Genomic DNA, 17494 nt, shown 5'->3' with positions numbered 1-17494 from the left:
GCAAATGTATTACAAATAAAAACTGAAATATCACATTTACATAAGTATTCAAACCATTTACTCAGTACTTTGTTGAAGCACATTTGGCAGCTATTACAGCCTCAAGTCTTCTTGGGTATGATGCTATAAGCTTGGCACACCTGTATTTGGGGAGTTTCTCCCATTCTTCTTTGCAGACCTTCTCTAGCTCTGTCAGGTTGGATGGGGAGCATCGCTGCACAGCTACTTTCAGGTCTCTCCAGAGATGTTCGATCGGGTTCAAGTCCGAGCTCTGGTTGGGCCACTCAAGAACATTCAGAGACTTGTCCTGAAGCCACTCCAGTGTTGTCTTGGCTGTGTGCTTAGGGTTGTTGTCCTGTTCGAAGGTGAACCTTCGCCCCCAGTCTGAGGTCCCCTGGAGCAGGTTTTCATCAAGGATCACTCTGTACATTGCTCCGTTAATCTTTCCCTCGATCGTGACTAGTCTCCCAGTCCCTGCCGCTGAAAAACATCCCCACAGCATGACGCTGCCACCACCGTGCTTCACCGTAGGAATGGTGCCAGGTTTCCTCCAGATGTGATGCTTGGTATTCAGGCCAAAAGGTTAAATATTGGTTTCATCAGACCAGAATCTTGTTTCTCATGGTCTGAGAGTGCTTTAGGTGCCTTTTGGCAAACTCCAAACGAGCTGTCATGTGCCTTTTACTGAGGAGTGGCTTCCGTCTGGCCACCACTCTACCATAAAGGCCTTATAGGTGGAGTGCTGCAGAGAAGGTTGTCCTTCTGGAAGGTTCTCCCATCTCCACAGAGGAACTCTGGAGCTCTGTCAGAGTGATCATCAGGTTCTTGGTCACCTCCCTAACCAAAGCCCTTCTCGCCCGATTGCTCAGTAAGGCTGGGTGGCCAGCTCAAGGAATAGTCTTGGTGGTTCTAAACTTCTTCCATTTAAGAATGACAGAGTCCGCTGTGTTCAATGCTGCAGAAATGTTTATGTACCCCTGACTGTATGCATTAGAAAGTTACCAACAATGATGTATAAAAACAATGATGTTATATAACATCATCATGTATATAACATCATTGGTTACCACTAGTTGAGTTCTGTACTCCAAACCTCCATTATCCTGAACCACTAGAGGGGGCCATACACTAACTTGCTGGCACCAAAACCCTCCCTGCAGAAAAAGATCAACACAAAGTTATATGGTGAATTTTTTAACCATTGTCACCACCCACAAGGTGTATAACCAATAACAATAAATAAGAGTAAAAATGATAATAGATACAAAACAAAAACGTGAAGTACATAAATCAATCAACTCTAATTAGCATATGAGGGACATTATGCAAATGTTTGTGCATGGACTTTAAGATGTATTTCTCACATGTGCAGCACATATTATTGGTTTTACAGTACTTTGGGTGGCAGAATTGGCATCTCCTCTTGCCTGCCCCAGCTGCAGCCTCAGGTGGATCAGGACAAGGATCAGAACAAGATTCAGCCCCCTGAACAGCTTTCACAAGCGCTGTAGAGGCTGCTGTCTTTTTTGAATGTGTAGGGTTACAAGTGCCTTTCCGAGCTGCTCCAGGAACACCCTCCTCTTGTTCCGCTTATCAGGCATCCAGGTAGGGTTGATCTTGTTCCATATCACGAAGGCATTGTATGAGGACACATCAATGATGTTATGGAAGATGACCAGGGGCCAGCGGGCAGTCATCCTCCTGCAGCTGTAAGTTCCATTCACCTTGTCCAGGTCGTCTATGTCTCCTTTGTTGTGGTTGTAGTCCAAGATGATGGCTGGCTTCCTGTCCTCCCGATCACTGATCTCAGCCGTCTTGTGCAGTGTGCTCAGAAGGACCACATTCCTGTTGCTGTTTGGGATGTAAGAAACTAGAGTGGTGGTGGGGGTGAAGACAAACTTTGATGAGAAGTCCTCTCTCCCCCTTGTTGCGAGGAGTGCAGGGGGGAGCTTAGGCTTGTTCTTTCTAACTGTGCCAATCATGGTGATCTTCCTCTTCAGGAGCTGCTGGCTGAGTTCATAAGAGGTGAAGAAATTGTCACACGTGACATTGTGTCCTCTCAGTCCATCTGTCACATCAACCACAACCCGCATCTCCTGGTTCTTCTCCGGGCCTCCACTGGTCGGCTTCCCTGTGAAGACTTGCATCTTCCAAGCGTAGCTGGATTGTGTGTCACAGGCCACCCATGTCTTGAGGCCATACTTTGCTGGCTTGCTGGGCATATACTGCCGGAAAGGACAGCGACCTTTTGACAAAAGAGATTACTATCAGTAATTAGTATCAGTGTCACAGAAAACAATCACATAAATCAATGATATTACAGCAATACATAATAAAATTAACAGTGAAAATCACTTACATTACAGAGATGAAAATAAAATGTACCTCTGAATGGAACCAATTGCTCATCCACTGTTACTTCAGGCCCAGGGTTGTAGAGGTACAGTATGGCAGACGCTCCACCCATTTCTCCCAGACCTCTCTTATGGCCGCCAGTTTGTCTCTCACATGTCTTGCAGGTCTTGACTCATGGTTATCAAATCGTAGCATTCTTGAGAAAGTGTGAAAGATTTTCAGTGGCATCGTGGCACGGAAAATTGCCCTTCCACTCTCTGCATCCCAGAGACTACATGTAGCCTCGCCTTGGGACCTATACACACCTGCTAAGATTAGCAGCCCTATGTAGACATGCAGGTCAATCTCATCCATCTTTTTCCAGTTGCCTCCATATTTACGGAAACTCTCCAAATTTGTAATACCCAGGATGATTTTTCAATGGCTGGTGTAATGAACATGTAGAATGTTGAGGCGATGTCCTGGGCATGGGCAACTGCATGTATTGTGGGCCCTAGGGTCATTGTTATGTCATTTTATGCTGCCATCCTGCCCTGGTTGTCATATGGTGACAAGGACCATGTTATTTTGCTGTTCTTTGACAAAAATGTCTCTATTTCAGCTTGGGGTATTTCTTCTTCATCTGTAGATGATGCATCGTGCTCTGGGTTGTATTCTTCTTCATCTGTAGATGATGCATCGTGCTCTGGGTTGTATTCTTCTTCATCTGTAGATGATGCATCGTGCTCTGGGTTGTATTCTTCTTCATCTGTAGATGATGCATCGTGCTCTGGGTTGTATTCTTCTTCATCTGAAGATGATGCATCGTGCTCTGGGTTGTATTTCTTCTTCATCTGAAGATGATGCATCGTGCTCTGGGTTGTATTCTTCTTCATCTGTAGATGATGCATCGTGCTCTGGGTTGTATTCTTCTTCATCTGTAGATGATGCATCGTGCTCTGGGTTGTATTCTTCTTCATCTGTAGATGATGCATCGTGCTCTGGGTTGTATTCTTCTTCATCTGTCGATGATGCATCGTGCTCTGGGTTGTATTCTTCTTCAGATACCTCCTCCTCTTCTAAATCATTGTTCTCTTGTTCCTCCTGGACATCTGAAAAAATCAGATCTACGACCTGTTCTGCACTGAAACATGCACTCATGGCTTCAGCAGAGAGAGAACTGGGAGGACTGTCATCTGCAGCACCTTTATAGCCTCTGACTGCATTCCCTATTAGTAAACAACGCTTTCAAGTTTTATTTTTTTTTGTCTGAAATTTTGTTTATTTTGTCTGAAATAGTTTCTTATTTTGTCTGTGAACTTGAGTCATGTGTGGGGTCGTGGAGGGGAGATGCTGCACAAGCACAATAAAGTTTTGTCTGAGTTCAATCAGTAGCACACATAATCTCAATTTCTCATTCTGTTTGTGTGTGTGTGTGTGTGTGTCTTTGTGGTTTTTGTGGTGTGTAAATTATTTTATAACCGCCAGGTCAGAAATGACCCTAAGACAATCTTTGTACCCTGGTGGTGTGCAGCTTTCATGTAAATTTGAACAAAGGCAATGTTTAACTTTTTCTAATGTTGGGGTCACTCTAGGAAAAGTCATCCAATTTTCTCTGCTGTTAAACATAGTGGCGGGTCATTTCTGACCCTTAAGACAACACAAGGGTTATGACATGACTCTGCTATGCCATTGTGCTGTATCATTTCTGAATTTTGTCGCCTATATAAGCGTCACTTTACAAATATGCATAGTCACTTTACAAATTACCTCGACTAACCTGTACCCCAGCACATTGACTAGGTACCGGTGCCGCCTGTATATAGCCTTGTTATTGTTATGTAATTGTCTTGTGTTACTTTTGGATTTGATCTTTTTACTTTAGATTATTTAGTAAATATCTTCTTAACTCTATTTCTTGAACTGCATTGTTGGTTAAGGGCTTGTAAGTTAGCATTTCACTGTAAAGTCTACACTTGTTGTATTCAGCGCATGTGACTAATGAAATTGATTTGATAATAAATTCTAGACATTTGTTTATACTGGACTAAGCATACTGTCATGACGTTGGCCTGAGGGGGAGGTTTATGACCAACCATAAATACCTTTCCCCTTTTTCCTCTCTCTACTCCACCAATGTGACTATTGAAAATCCCTTTGTTAACATTGAGAGAGTCTGGTGACATCAAAAGATCGGAAACGGAACCATATTTCGGTAATCCAACCAGTTGAAAATATGCGTTGGGACTTAATGAATATGATGTCAGTTCAGTTGGCGTCTGAGACATGATTACTGATGATAGGACGACATAAACTGTATCTTGGAAAATCTACACATTCTAGTTATCAGATTCACATGGAATTGTTGTGCAATTTAAATGTTTCAATATTTAACTATTTGTGAAAAGATTAAATGTACTTTTTAGCTCCTAAATGAGAGAATTGGTTTTCATGAGTAAACTATGCTCAACTCAGTGTCCCCGCCCATGTGTACAAACACTGGTTGTAAAACTATGAAACACGGCCCTCTCTCCCAATCCTATATAAGCCCCTTGACGAAAATGTAACTTTCTGTGCCAAGGACGTGAGGACTTACCATCCCCACGTTGAAAGGACAAAGACCACCTACAGAACTAAGCCAACATCAGCAAGAACCTAACACAATTGGCATCGAATTTCAATGTGAAGGTGACGACCTTCACGCCAGAAGGATGAATTTCGACTATACCAACCAGAATATAGCATGAGCTTAAAGTATGGCAACTTGGTATGAACTTTGAACTCTTATTCACGAAAGAAGTGCTACCCCATCCGCATTCTAAACGTGGGCTAAACGTGGGCTAGGAGAGGATGGACAGAGTATCCATTCTACCACACTCCAGTTCACCACTAGACAGTCTTCAGAGGACCAGAGATCCATGCTGGACCAACCAGGCCTACCATCTACGAACAATCTACCGAAGCGCAGCTCAGAGTAAATATTTATTGCATTCTCCTTTTTCAAATGGGCTGTTATTTATAATGCATAAGATACTGTATTTACGATAGCATAGCTGCCTCCAAACTTTTTTGCGCTTCAGTCTTCCCGCTCTTTCACTCAAACCCAACCCCCTCTCTTTGTGTAACCAGCCATCGTATCTGTTCCGTACTCTAGGGACGTTTTCCTTTATGACATAATTTGTAATACATTTATTTTACCTTTATTTAACTAGGCAAGTCCATTAAGAACAAATTCTTATTTTCAATTTCGGCCTAGGAACAGTGGGTTAACTGCCTTGTTCAGATTTGTATCTTGCAACCTTCCGGTTACTAGTCCAACGCTCTAACCACTAGGCTACCCTGCCGCCCCAATGTATGATTGACATTCTGTGTGTATGTAATTCTGTGTGATTATTTAGATATTTAGTAAATAAATAATTAAACCAAATTTTGTATTGCTGATTCAACTTGTTAGCCAGGGTTTGTGCAGATAACCAAGAATTTACAACTTTCAGATGAGACTGAATAAGGCGAGGATTAAATATTGACCGCTATTGATGTAAAAGATTACTAGGTTTTTAAGAGTTTATTCGGAAGATAACAGCTCTATAAACATTATTTTGTGGTGTCCCGACTTTCTAGTTAATTACATTCACCTGATTAGCTTAATCAGGTAATATTAATTACAGAGAAATGATTTTATAGAATAGCATGTCATGTCACTTAATCCGGCATAGCCAAAGACACGACAGTACATTTTCATTAACTGTCATTTTCGTTAACGGTCCCTCCATCTTGTGCTAACGTCAGTTATTTTTAAATCTTGGCTGCAATAGTTAATATTTTTTTCTAAGTGTTTGTCAGTTGGGTATGCGCTCTGCAAGGTTTTGTTACTTATCATATGAACATAATTTTCTGACTCAAATAAAATTCCCTTAAGGTTTCACATTTTAAATGATAGAGAATGCGTTTTGTTAAAATACTAACAATCTTTGCTCTTGAGAAGAATAAAACAATATGTCAACTTATTATTATCACTGCTTCAGCGTCTCCTTGTATGTTTACCACTCAATCGTAAAATGAAGAAATGTTAGTTCAGAGGCCTGGGAGTTCGGTTTAGTCTAGTCGACAACCTTGTTAACAAAAACCCTTTCATCAAAGCAATGAGACAAAAAAATACAGAAGGGGGGAAAAGTAACAATAGTTGTGCTCTGTACATACCTACATGTGTGTGATTGAATTACAAATTAAAAAGGTTTTGAAAAGGCTTGGCAAATATAAAGCATGGAAGTGAATTCATAATCTTTACTTGACTTAAAAATAGTCATTTATAGAAGAGCTAACAAAGAATGTGTGTTAAAGTAAAGATTGTCCTTGCTGAAGATGTCATATGATGAGATAAACTATGCAAATAGTTTACTATACATTACAGTCTATGACTCAGATGCACTGGCTTCCATTGATGAGGAGGAATGTTCCAGTAGCCACCCACAGCAGCCCCTGAGTCAGGCCCACTCCAGAGAATACAGCAGGACTAGCACTGGACCCACTCAGTTTTGGTTCTGGAGGAAAGGAGTAGGACACATTTCATCCATGTTTAATTTCACATGCTCAAATACTTCATTATATTATTAATCTATAAATTAATGGAAATCAGATCGCCTGAATATAACATCCATAGATTAATAGAACCTGCTCCCCCGTATCTCTCACCCCAGAACCTGTTGGGAGTGTATAGTCCCACGGTCACTCCCTCAGTCACCTCCAGGTTGTTCCTGGTCCATCTGACTCTGACAGACAGGGTTAGAAATTATTCACAAAGCAGATGAGGGAGCTGCTCCTTTCCAGATCCACCTCATCCTCTGGGTACAGAACAACCTCAGGGGGCAGTAAATGAGGCTGAATGAACTGTTTCGCTGCCTGGCAAGGCTCCGCTGATAGCAAGGTGCAGCAGTTGTAAGGTGTTGGGACTGCTGTTGGGACTCTTCTGTTGGGACATCTTTATGTAGGCCCTAACAGTTTGTGGGCACCGTTTGTCACTGTTATAGTGCAATTAATGTACTGTTTAGTGTTGTGTTGCGTAGTGGCTTTGCTGGCATCCAACATTTTTGTTTTTTGTTTGTCCCACCAAGATTTACATGCTAAAATCGCCACTGACTTAGTGTGAAATGCAGTTCCCTATCACAACTGGCAGCACTGCCGTAGCTTGCTTAAGTCCTCCGACGGTGATACCTTGGTTATACAGTCGGAAACAAAACGCTGAATAAAAAAAATATTATCTCTCAGGACCTCTACAAGCCAGAATGTTCAATAAAATCACATTTGAACTTACTCTATTGGTTGTCTGTGTGATTGTCCTTTTCAAATCAAATCAAATCAAAGTGTATTTGTCACGTTCGCCGAATACAACAGGTGTAGACCTTACAGTGAAATGCTTACTTACAGGTTCTAACCAATAATGCAAAAAAGGTATTAGGTGAACAATAGGTAGGTAAAGAAATAAAAACAACAGTAAAAAAGACAGGCTATACACAGTAGCGAGGCTATTAAAGTAGCAAGGCTACATACAGACACCGGTTAGTCAGGCTGATTGAGGTAGTATGTGCATGTAGATATGGTTAAAGTGACTATGCATATATGATGAACAGAGAGTAGCAGTAGCGTCTTTTGCATAAAATGTGGTGAGTAGTTTTCTCAAAGAGAAAGACAATAGTTGATCAGTTTTTAACAAATAAAGAAGAAATAGAGAGAGAGAGAGAGAGATAGAAAGAGAGATTTCATCATTTTTTTCCCACTTTCAGTTTCACAAACTTAGCTAGCAAATGCAGCTAGCTAGTTTAGCCTACTCAAACACCCTGCTCAAATAGAGGGACGCTATGTTAGCTAGCTGGCTATACATTTCCAACAATACAATGGAACTCTTCCAAGTCAAGGTAAGTTTTTGGTTTTACAAATGTTTTGCCACCAGGGCCTGTCGGTTTAACTGCTAAACTGCTTACTGACTATACACTGTAATGTTGCTGCATGATTGTAGCGGGTTACTAATGCGTTAGTTATATTGGGCTATGTTGACTATGATGTTACTTGGTGATATGGTGTTACTTGCTAATATGGTGACAACTATATAAGTTGTGTGTAACGGTTATGATATGGTTTGGCTTGGAAAGATTTATTTGCCTGGTCACATACAGCTGATGTGTTGTGCAAAGAAGTCCACAAATGAAGGGGAGAGTGCATAGATGCGAGAAGGAATACAATGTGGTTGCTATGAAAGTGAACTGTGTTTATGAGTGATCATGGGTGTATTCATTCCACTGATTCTGTTTAAAAACATTTCTTAAACAGAAGCAAACAGAACGAAACAGGGCGAAACATTCCTGAATTTGTCCAATAGAAACCCTTGTTTGCAACTGTTGGACTAATAATTACACCCTAGATCCGCTAGATGTAGGCAAGAGTGGGCAAGGCGGTATTGAATATGTCACTGTCTGTCCATGTCGACCAATGTGCACCTGCATTGTAAACTTTCATTCATAGGCTAGGTTGGAACAACCCCATGATGGGTATAGGGAAAATTAGATTGTCATGTAGGAGCCTATGTAACAGATGTGAAATAGCTAGCTAGTTAGCGGTGGTGCGCGCTAAAATAGCGTTTCAGTCGGTGACGTCACTTGCTCTGAGACCTTGAAGTAGTGATTCCCTGGTGTTTTTTGTGGAGCGATGGGTAACGATGCTTCGTGGGTGACTGTTGTTGATGTGTGCAGAGGGTCCCTGGTTCGCGCCCGGGTATGGGCGAGGGGACGGTCTAAAGTTATACTGTTACACCTAAACCTATCAATGTTACATTGAACTGGGTGAATGGAATATGAATGACAGTCATCCAATATGCTATAATAGAAAAAAGGCCATTCTCATTTAGAAAAAATTGTCCTCCCCAGTTTAAACTGCACCGACCGCCACTGTTTGCTAACATGTCCTTTATAAATAAAAACAACGTTAAAAAAACAGCCTACTGTTGAGATCATGATGGAAGTGTGTGAGCTGTAGCAAGCAGTAGGCTATAACTGCTATTGTAAACGTTTAGCCTAGCTATTGAACTACAGACAAGAAAATAAACTCGGAAAATAACCAGCGACTACCTAGAGGACGCACAGAAGCGGACATTCTTTCTGCGCATGCTCTCTCTCGCTCTCTCTATGAGCCGATTCTGGTTCTATCTTCTTTTTATCTTTTTCTCAATTAAAAGCCCTAGCCTCATCCTCTTCGTCTGTTTCGCGGTGTATTTGTTCATCCACTACAGGACGCGATAGAGAAAGATGCGAAGACAGGGAGGGGGCGATGGAGAAAGAGGTGAGGGAGGGAGGGAGCCAGCCAGTAGGGAAGGAATAGGCCTATAGTCTAATATACAGTCGATGTGAGAAAGGCTGTTGACGTTTTAATACGCAATCATGTATGATGCATGCATCAAACTGTAGCAGACAAAATTGTAGAATGCAAATTATGTTTACCCCCTATTATGACATACTATCCGTTGTTTGTTTGTCTCAAAATCTCTCGCATATCCATCATCACTTCACTACATAGGTCGCAGAATCTCGTGCCCTTGCACTGGCAATCTGTGTGACGTGGTTCCGTGATTTCGGAACGTGCTGTTCTCTCCGCCGAGGTCGTCAGACGCACTGGACGGCATGGTTACGTTACAGTCCCGCTAGCGTCCGGTGGGGGGAGCGTAAGAGGAGTTAAAACATGGTCATGAGGGACCATGTCCATTAATACGAAGGGCAAGAGAACGTGTGGTAAGCTACTATCTATTTACCTAAACAAGTTAGCCTACGTTTATTTATCCAACGACAATTACTCCAAACAATCATCATCTGATTAACCTGATCTAATGTAAAACATTCTGGGAGAGATTATAGTGATGTCAATTTTGTATGACTTATTTTTTTTATTTAAAGGAGCTATATGTAATTCTTTGCATTGCAATTTCACAAAATATATCTAGAGTAATACTAGGATGATAGTGTTTTACAATATTTCACCCCCCAAAAAAGTAATTGGGACCACACAAAATTGCTTTTAAATGGTGCAGCCTTCATATTGGTCAACAAAAGACAGACCTTTTCTTGTTGTCAAAATGATTGGGGCCAGCAAATCTCTTGTTGTCAATGCAACAAAGGACCAGCCAATTTAACAAGAGATTTGCGGCACCAGTAAATTTGACAAAAAGAGATGGTTCATTGTTGAATTGTTACATGAGGTCTAGTACCTTTAAATTGTATGAATAATACTTTAGGACTTTGGCCAGTCTTGATTCAAAATCTTGCTGTCATGACAGAAAAGTATTTATAGGCTACCTCAGTACTAGTTATAAATTAGTCCTTTATGTTCTTATCATAGGAACGCCATGATACTGTGTGTAAGGATAAGATAACGTTTTATTATATAGTTTTTTTTACTCTCGTTTCTCCCCAATTTCGTGATATCCAATTGGTAGTTACAGTCTTGTCCCATCACTGCCACTCCCGTACGGACTCGGGAGAGGCATGCGTCCTCCGAAGCACAACCCTGCCAGCACTGCTTCTTGACACACTGCTCGCTTAACCCGGAAGCCAGCCGCACCAATGTGTCGGAAGAAACAGTGTACAGTTGGTGACTGAAGTCAGCTTGCAAGCACCCGGCCTGCCACAAGGAGTCGCTAGAGCGTGATGGGACAAGGAAACCCCGGACGGCCAAACCCTCCCCTAACCCAGACGACAGTGGGCCAATTGTGAGCTGCCTCATGGGTCTCCCGATCACAGCCGGCTGTGACACAGCCTGGGATCAAACCTGGGTCTGTAGGAACACTTCAAGCATTGCGATGCATTGCCTTAGACCTCTGCGCCACTCAGGAGGCCCAAGGATAGGATATTTAACTTGTGATGAATGACATCACTATGAAATGTGGATTGCTCGATTGAGAATAACAGTCTAACATGATTTCTGTTTTCTCCACAGCCTTGATAAACCCTAGCTCAGCCAGTGTCTGAGTAGTGAACATTGTGTGTGTGTGTGTATGCTATAATGGGTCTGTCACTGTCTGGATGGCTGGGTGGCATCCCAGCCAAGATGAAGAAGGATGCTCCCTCCTCTTCCTCCTTCCTCCCACTGTCCATCCCTACCTCCTCACGCCTTTCACTCCTCCTAAACTCCTCTCCCGTTGACCCTGGAGACCCCCGGTGCCGCTGGAGCCCCACACACTGTTCACCTCACTTCCTGCTGTCCCAGTGCGGGGAGGAAGTGACACGCGCACCCACCCAGCAGATCAGCGACGGGGCTCGGGGGGAGAAGGGGGAAAGGGGAGGAATGCACGTCTGGGAGGTGCTCTGGTGCCCCACCCACAGAGGAAGTCATGCTGTGATTGGTGTATCCACAGAGCACTGCCCGCTACAAACCTCTGGTTACACTGCACTGATGGGCGGAGACTCACAGTCCTGGGGATGGGAACTCACAAACAATCAGCTGTGGCATGCAGGGCAAGCCCTGGGGAGGTACCCCGGGGAGAGAGGGGTGCAGGCGGAAGAGCAATCTGTGTCCCCCCCTCACCCTGTCCCGGAGCGCGTGCTGCTGGTTCTGGACGCAGACACAGGAACTCTGGGATATGTAGTAGATGACTGCTTCCTGGGCATGGCCTTTAAGGACCTCCCCCAAGGGGTGGAGCTTTTCCCAGCCATTAGCAGCGTACGGGGTGGAGCCTTCATACGACTACGCTACCTCAACGGAGCTACCCGTGAGTATAACTTCATTATTATAATACAATTTAACTTTATTATCCCTTGGCATGTTGCTTGGCTTTTAGCATCAACACACACAGGCAACATTTAGCACAGTTTTACAGCTCTCAAACTGAACACAGTGCAAATAACACAACTAAAACAGTTCAGAACTATTCATGATGCCCTTAAACCCAAACGTGCCCACACCAAGTACTTATGTTTGCAGGTATGTTTATTACATTTCTCTCTCTCTTTCCTTCCCTTTATTTCTCTCAGGTGAGCCTCCTGCACTGATGGCTCTCTGTGGTCTGTCCATCCATGTGTCCATGGGGAAAGAGAGAGAGACTCAGACAGACAGACTGCCTCTGCCTCCTCCTCTTCAACGCTACATCCTGCCCAGCATGTGACACACACACCCACACACAAACTATAGAGTAAATAGGAACGTTCTCACTGACTCAAGGTCCATATACGGCTAAATTACAGTTTTTAATTGAATTAAGCAGGTCATCCATAAAATAAATTAGCCTCTGTATTGTAGGGGCCAATGAGTGGTTTGTGTAACAGCAACCATCATTGGACAGTGCTGCACACATTGTGGTGTTAGCTCCTCTCTGACCTGGGACATCCATGGTTACTCTCTGTCCAATCACATTTCTTCCCCTGTGTCGTGTTTTTGCCAGGTTGAATCCAGCTTCATCCACAAAGATGAATGTATGTGCAGTTTGCCTGGCTTCCATCTCCATTACTCTCTAAAATACAGTAAATCCACAGTTTTACAGTACTTTACATTATGCATAGCTGTGTATATACCCTGTTTAGTTAATGAACATACATCTTAGCTGGACATATTGATACCAGAGTTCTTTCACACGTTCACCGTTTCTCTCAAAGGGTACAGTGTACAACTGCTTCATCCTTATTTTATGTTTCTCTAGGACACTTGGGTAGGTTTTCAGCTGAAATTGCAATCAGCTGTGTTTGGAATGATTACATATTCTGCTGAGATGTTCTATATGTTTCTATCTGGTTACTGCAGAAATACACAACATTTGCCATCATTCTGTTTTGAACACTTTTGGAAACAGTGTGTTAGTGGGAAGAAAAAGAAAGTGAACCCTTTGGAAATACCTGGATTTCTACATAAATTGGTCATAAAATGTTATCTGATCTTAATCTAGGTCACAACAATAGAGAAACATGGTCTGCTTAAACTAATAACACACAAACAATGATATGTTTTCGTGTATTTATTGAACACTACGTGTAAACATTCACAGTGCAGGGTGGGAAAAGTATGTGAACCCTTGGATTTAATAACTGTTTGACCCTCCTTTGGCAGAAATAACCACAACCAAACGTTTTCTGTGGTTGCGGATCAGACCTGCACAACGGTCAGGAGGAATTTTGGAGCATTCCTCTTTACAAAACTGTTTCAGTTCAGCAATTTTCTTAGGATGTCTGGTGTAAACTGCTCTCTTGAGGTCATGCCAATCATATCCAAGATGGCGTAGCAGTTCAGGCGTCTTTGTTTTGTCGTGTCCCTTCTATATATCTTTTTTTTCCTTTGTATATATTTTGTGTATATTTTTTATATTTTTAACCTTAATTTCAACATACTCTCCTGCAACCCGCCTCACCCAATGTGGTATGGATCTGCTATTTTCTATACTTTAGAACCGGAACCCCCAACAGAAGCTAACCAGCTAACTAGCTACTAGCTAGTAGTCAGTTAGCCACTGCTAGCATTCATCAGCTAACCATAGCCCGGTCAACTCCCGCTCGATTCAACCCAGAGCATACCAGACTGCTTTTTTCCCACATCTCCGGATTTCTAGCGCAAGCTCTGAACCTTTTCACCTGGATCATCGCAGCTAGCTAGCTGCTATCTGAGTGGCTACTCCTGGCTAACGTCTCTGTCCCGAAGAAGGCACCAGTTAGCCTGGAACTAGCTTTGTGCTAGGCCCATCTCCCGGCTATCTGAAGAGGTCCATCAGTCACTCCTTGGGCTACAATGCCTATTTTGCCAATTGGCCTGGACCCCTTTTACTGCCGACACAGAGCCCCGCCGATCCATCACAACTGGTCTACCGACATAATCCGCCCGAGGGGATTTCAACAGGCTCCTCCGTCGCGACGCTCCCTGAAGGCCCATCTGCTAGCCGCATCCGGCTAGCTGTCTAGAGCATATCAGACTGTTAGCTGAAGAGGTCCATCAGCCAATTTCTTGGGCTACAATACCTATTTTGCCAATTGGCCTGGACCCTTTTACTGCCTACACAAAGCCGTGCCGATCCATCACGACTGGTCTGCCGACGTAACCGTCCGAGGGGGCTACAACAGACTCTTCCGTCGCGATGTCCACCTAAGGCCCTTTTGCTAGCCGGCTAGCCCCGGACCGCTAGCTGTCTGAATTTCCGTGTCTCCAGCTCGCCTAGCTACTCACTGGTTCCGATGATCACTCAGCTACGGATGCCTCTCCCTAATGTCAATATGCCTTGTCCATTGCTGTTTTGGTTAGTGATTATTGTCTTATTTCACTGTAGAGCCTTCAGCCCTGCTCAATATGCCTTAGCTAGCCCTTTTGTTCCATCTCCCACACATGCAGTGACCTCACCTGGTTTAAATGGTGTCTCTAGAGACGAAACCTCTCTCATCGTCACTCAGTGCCTAGGTTTACCTCCACTGTATTCACATCCTACCATACCCTTGTCTGTACATTATGCCTTGAATCTATTATTCCGTGTCCAGAAACCTGCTCCTTTAACTCTCTGTTCCGAATTCATTAGACGACCAGTTCTTATAGCCTTTAGCTGTACCCTTATCCTACTCCTCGTCTGTTCCTCTGGTGATGTATAGGTTAATCCAGGCCCTGCACTGCATAGCTCCACTCCCATTCCCCGGGTGCTCTCATTTGTTGACTTCTGGTTTCATACATGTTAACATTAGAAGCCTCCTCCCTACGTTTGTTTAATTCACTGCTTTAGCACACTCTGCCAACCGGGATGTCCTAGCCATGTCTTTATCCTGGCTTAGGAAGGCCACCAAAAATCCAGAAATTTCCATCCCTAACTATAACATTTTCCGACAAGATAGAAGTGCCAAAGGGGGCAGAGTTGCAATCTACTGCAGAGATAGCCTGCAGAGTTCTGGTATACTATCCAGGTCTGTGCCAAAACAATTCAAACTTCTACTTCTAAAAATTCACCTTTCCAGAAACAAGTCTCTCACCTGTCTCCCCAAATGTTTTTTACCCTTATTGGAATGTATTGGCCACCTTCCACCAAAAGTGTGTTTTTGATCAGTTTAATAACATGCTTAGGGAATGTGATTTTGGGAAAGAGGTTATCTTGATGGGAGATTTTAATATTATTTATGAAGACAAGTCTTGTAGGAAAACCCTCAAACGGATCACTAATACTTTTGACATTACACAGCTAGTTAAAGGGCCAACCAGGGTGACTTGTTGCTCTAAAACACAGATTGATTTGGTGTCCAGTAATAAACCAGAGAGAGTGACTAAATCATTCAATATGGTTACTGGGCTATCTGATCATAATCTTACACTTATAGCCAGAAAGCTGTCTAAGAGCAGGTTTAATCTCTCTACTGTTAGAAAGCTGGCTCAACTAAGAATACCTAAGAGTGAATTAAACTATTTTGAAAAAGCAATTAAGGGAATTAACTGGAAGGATCTCTTGTCCTATACAGACGTGGAAGCTGATAGTCAGGTTTTTCTATCCACAATCCAGACTACAATAAATGGTTTCCTAAAGAAAAGAAAATCCAAACCTGGCCAAAAGAGCACTCTTCCTTGGCTAAATGGAGAAATCTGGAAATAGCCCTAAGATCCAAATTATAGCATGACAGACATAGGTTTACCATGTTGAGAAATAAGGTGATGAAAGAAATCAGAAAGGCCAAGGCAAACTTTTTTATTAACATAATTGGTGAAGCAAAGGGAAATTATAAATCTAAAAAAGTTAACAGGGAAAGACCATAGTAACACTGCAAAAAGACTAGAAATCATGGTGAATAACAATCTAACACAGGATGCAGTCAAAATAGCAATAGCCTTAAATTCCTACTTTATTGACTCTGTCAGGGTACTGACACAGAACCCCTCCATTGGTTTCTTGGGCTCAGTGCTAGTAAATGACACTCAACCTGTCTTCATCATAAGGGAGGTTTCTGAGTCCAAGGTGAACAAGGTGATTAGCTCACTAAAGAACTCTAACGCCAAATATGTGTTTTGGCTGGACTCTACCTTTCTTAAAAACTACAAAGAGTCCCTCACTGGCCCCATTACTAAGGTCACCAACACATCTATTGGTCAGGGGGTGTTTCCAAGGGTATGGAAGTCGGCCATAATAACAGCCATCTTTAAATCGGGCGACCCTGCTGACGTGAGTAACTACAGGCCCAGTAGTATACTACCTGTGGTGTCAAAGGTTGCTGAAAAGTGTGTAGCAGAACAACTGATTGCTCACCTCTACAAAAGCCCCTTCACATTACACTCCATGCAGTTTGGCTTCAGAGCGAAACACTCCACAGAAACGGCCAACTGCTTTCTTCTGGAAAATGTGAAGTCAAATCAAATCAAATTTTATTTGTCACATACACATGGTTAGCAGATGTTAATGCGAGTGTAGCGAAATGCTTGTGCTTCTAGTTCCGACAATGCAGTAATAACGAGCAAGTAATCTAACTAACAATTCCAAAAAAAAACTACTGTCATACACAGTGTAAGGGGATAAAGAATATGTACATAAGGATATATGAATGAGTGATGGTACAGAGCAGCATAGGCAAGATACAGTAGATGATATCGAGTACAGTATATACATATGAGATAAGTATGTAAACCAAGTGGCATAGTTAAAGTGGCTAGTGATACATGTATTACATAAGGATGCAGTCGATGATATAGAGTACAGTATCAACGTATGCATATGAGATGAACAATGTAGGGTAAGTAACATTATATAAGGTAGCATTGTTTAAAGTGGCTAGTGATATATTTACATCATTTCCCATCAATTCCCATGATTAAAGTGGCTGGAGTAGAGTCAGTGTCATTGACAGTGTGTTGGCAGTAGCCACTCAATGTTAGTGGTGGCTGTTTAACAGTCTGATGGCCTTGAGATAGAAGCTGTTTTTCAGTCTCTCTGTCCCAGCTTTGATGCACCTGTACTGACCTCGCCTTCTGGATGGCAGCGGGGTGAACAGGCAGTGGCTCGGTGGTTGATGTCCTTGATGATCTTTATGGCCTTCCTGTAGCATCGGGTGGTGTAGGTGTCCTGGAGGGCAGGTAGTTTGCCCCCGGTGATGCGTTGTGCAGACCTCACTACCCTCTGGAGAGCCTTACGGTTGAGGGCGGTGCAGTTGCCATACCAGGCGGTGATACAGCCCGCCAGGATGCTCTC

At 42.9% G+C, this 17494-nt stretch overlaps 1 protein-coding gene across 2 annotated transcripts; it reads left to right on the top strand.

Annotated features, from left to right (window-relative positions):
- The first annotated feature begins 9462 nt into the window (after positions 1-9462).
- LOC112236806 (SPRY domain-containing SOCS box protein 2) lies at positions 9463-13281 on the top strand. 2 transcript variants are annotated; one of them, XM_024405415.2, is made up of 4 exons: positions 9463-9663; positions 9898-10109; positions 11311-12082; positions 12345-13281. In XM_024405415.2, exons 3-4 carry the CDS (start codon positions 11377-11379, stop codon positions 12473-12475), a joined length of 837 nt encoding a protein of 278 aa, XP_024261183.1. In that variant the 5' UTR covers positions 9463-9663; positions 9898-10109; positions 11311-11376; the 3' UTR covers positions 12476-13281. The 2 variants fall into 2 exon arrangements, with proteins under 2 accessions (XP_024261183.1, XP_024261185.1); XM_024405417.2 differs by lacking the exon at positions 9463-9663 and having other exon boundaries at positions 9700-10109.
- Positions 13282-17494: the final 4213 nt, after the last annotated feature.

The sequence above is a fragment of the Oncorhynchus tshawytscha genome, unplaced genomic scaffold, assembly GCF_018296145.1.
Source record: "Oncorhynchus tshawytscha isolate Ot180627B unplaced genomic scaffold, Otsh_v2.0 Un_scaffold_17_pilon_pilon, whole genome shotgun sequence".
NCBI classification, from domain to species: Eukaryota; Metazoa; Chordata; class Actinopteri; order Salmoniformes; family Salmonidae; genus Oncorhynchus; species Oncorhynchus tshawytscha.
Note: the sequence above shows the minus strand (reverse complement) of the source record. Positions and strands in the feature narration are given on the sequence as shown.